The sequence below is a fragment of the Nestor notabilis genome, unplaced genomic scaffold (assembly GCF_000696875.1).
Source record: "Nestor notabilis isolate BGI_N333 unplaced genomic scaffold, ASM69687v1 scaffold2480, whole genome shotgun sequence".
Classification (NCBI taxonomy): Eukaryota; Metazoa; Chordata; class Aves; order Psittaciformes; family Psittacidae; genus Nestor; species Nestor notabilis.
The window spans coordinates 6,501-9,192 of record NW_009911379.1 but is presented as its reverse complement, the minus strand read 5'-3'; the positions used below and the strand labels follow the sequence as shown (position 1 = coordinate 9,192).

At 57.3% G+C, this 2,692-nt stretch overlaps 1 protein-coding gene across 1 annotated transcript in view; it reads left to right on the top strand.

Annotated features, from left to right (window-relative positions):
- Positions 1-2,692, top strand: part of ST6GALNAC2 (ST6 (alpha-N-acetyl-neuraminyl-2,3-beta-galactosyl-1,3)-N-acetylgalactosaminide alpha-2,6-sialyltransferase 2) — a gene marked incomplete at its 5' end in the record, with an annotated part of 9,935 nt that overhangs the window by 5,962 nt on the left and 1,281 nt on the right. Inside the window, 5 exons of the mRNA XM_010014321.1 lie at positions 846-1,020; positions 1,750-1,915; positions 1,998-2,136; positions 2,292-2,395; positions 2,555-2,638. Of these exons, the coding sequence (XP_010012623.1) occupies positions 846-1,020; positions 1,750-1,915; positions 1,998-2,136; positions 2,292-2,395; positions 2,555-2,638 (668 nt within the window). The remainder of the gene's footprint in view (positions 1-845; positions 1,021-1,749; positions 1,916-1,997; positions 2,137-2,291; positions 2,396-2,554; positions 2,639-2,692) is intronic.

Sequence of the window (2,692 nt, the reverse complement as noted above, 5' to 3'; positions counted from 1 at the left end):
GCACCAGCGGATACGGATTTCTGCATTCATGGAGTCCAGCTGAGAGGAGTAACATTCCGAAAGCTTTTTTATCACCTCTGAAGAGAGCACATACACAGAGAAAGAACTATGACCTATTTTGTTGAGTTTGAGGGTCATCAGAGAATAACGAATCATTAAATCATAGAGTCATAGAATGGTTTGGGTTAGAAAGGCCCGTAGGATCACCCAGTTACAACCCCCTGCCATGGGTAGTGTCCTCAGCGCCCGTCCTTGCTGGGTTCTATGGGTTGAAGGTCCATGTGGGGAAGCAGAGGATGAGCAGCATTGGAAGGGGTTTTGTGTGTGTGTGCAGGGAAGTGATGTCCTCTATCTATGCACATGGGTCTCCCCAGGCTTCCCTGTGGCAGTTGCAGCATTTCCCTGAGCAATTCCCCAGGGTGGAGGTTGGAGCCAGCATCATCCGCTGCCTCCTATCTTGTCTACCTGGGCCACCAGCTTGGGCTGGAGAGCCATGAGGATGGACCCAGGCTCTGGGAGACCAGTGCTGGGCATGGGGGCTGTTCTTGTACAGCAGAGGCCTTTAGAAGGGTGTCCACACTGGTCTGTCATGAGGCTCATGCTCTCGGGTAGCTCTGTAAGCCCTGGTCCTCCCAGCCCCTGTGAGCTGGGTACCAAGAGGTGTTTTGCAGCAGGAAGCTGAGGCATGAGGCAGTGCCCTGCCTGGGTGACCCAGAACATCTGATGGACAAGGAGCATTTCTGCCTCTGGGTTTGTCCTCACCTCTATATCTGCTGAGGGGCAGAGATGTCTGAGAGAAGGTAGACCCAGGCTGGAGACTGACCCAGGGTCCTGCTCCCTCCCAGCCGAGCACGTGCCTCTACTCAGTGATGAGCAGAGCGAAAGCAGACCCCAAGTTCGGGGAGATCTTCCGCTTTGACACCCCGGTGCTGATGTGGGACCAGCACTTCACCCCGGAGACCTGGGACAGGCTGAAGACACGACATGTCCCCTATGGCTGGCAGGGCTTGTCCCACACAGGTACGGACCCAGCCAGGATGGGGTGGCAGCAGATGGGGTTAAGGGTGATGGGAGGGTGTTGGGTGGTTAAAGGGGCACAGGGAGCCCAGCAGAAGGGAGAGGAGCCCTGTAGATGAGCGAGGGACCTTGATCTGTTCCCACTCCTCCTCCCAGGGTGCAGGACATGGCTTTGCAAATGCCACTGGCTGCATCTTGTGACATTTCCCTGAATAAAAGCTCCAGTGTGTGCACAATTATTAACTGGGGCCGAAGGAGCTCGGAAAACTCGCCCTATTGTAGTGGAGGGACATTATTTCCCTTCCTACCCAAAACCCACTGCCTGCTCTCCCTGGCAGCTGCTGGCTTCAATCCCTGCACTGGGAAGTGCTGGGGACAATGAGGGGGAGTGAACTGGGGGCAGTTGCAAGGAAACATTGTCAGGAAGGGACGTGGCCAGTGGAGGCAACAGCATCTGCAGGGCTGGAGAAGTCCGGATGCATCCCTGTGCCTTGCACGGCTGCTGTTTGGAGCAGGCTTTGAGTGTGAGGAGGTGACACAAAGCCTGGTGTCCCCCATCCCACCTATAGACCACTCTCCTCACCCACAGTGTGTGGTTTCTTGTGTGCTATCCCTGGATGTGCCCTTGCACCAGCTCATCTGTGCGTGTGTCTCACACTGAAGCGTGCGGGTGCTCATGGGGGCTGATCCACACCTTTTCCCACTGACTGGCCCCATCCTGCTCTGTTCTAGTGGTGGGCAGCACCCTGCGGCTCCTCAATACCTCGGCCAACAGGCGCCTCTTTGACAGGGACAGGGTGCCTGGGGGCTGCGTGCGCTGTGCCGTGGTGGGCAACGGTGGCATCCTCAACGGCTCACGGCAGGGCACGGCCATTGATGCGCACGACCTGGTCTTCAGGTGAGGATGGGGCTGGGCAGGATGGGGCTGTGGTGCTGGGGAGAGGCCAGCCCTGGGCATGCATCTCGTGCTCTTCCCACAGGCTCAACGGTGCCATCATCAAAGGCTTCGAGGAGGATGTTGGCACCAAGATCTCTTTCTACGGCTTCACAGTGAACACCATGAAGAACTCCCTCATCGCCTATGAGGAGTATGGCTTCACCCAGATACCCCAGGGCAAGGTGAGACCCCGAGGGCTTGTTGGGGAGGAGGTGACCCCTAATTGTCCCTTGGGGCTGCGCTTGTGTCCCATCTCTGGAGCCCTCAGTCCTTGTCCTGCTGGTGTGGGCAGTGCACCAAAGGCTCTTCAAGTGCCATGACTGTGTCCCTGCCGCAGGACCTGAGGTACATCTTCATCCCCTCGGACGCCCGTGACTACATCATGCTGAAGTCAGCCATCCAGGACAGCCCAGTCCCTGAGGGCTCAGACAAAGGGGATGAGTGAGTAGCCCCCAAGTTCCCCCCAGCATCTTTGGCAATGCACTGGAGGGAGCAGGACTTGCCTGTCCTCTCCCCACATCTGTCCCTGGTGGGATAAACCCCAAGTAACCCCAGGACTTCCGTGACACGAGTTCTGCCCCTCTCCTCACCCTGCTGCAGGCCACGCAAGTATTTTGGACCAGAGGCATTTGCTGAGAAGTTCAAGCTGCTGCATCCAGATTTCTTACAGTACCTGACAACCAGGTGAGGGTGATGGGACCTGTGGCTGCTGCTCAGTGAGCTCTGCTCAGGGCTGGG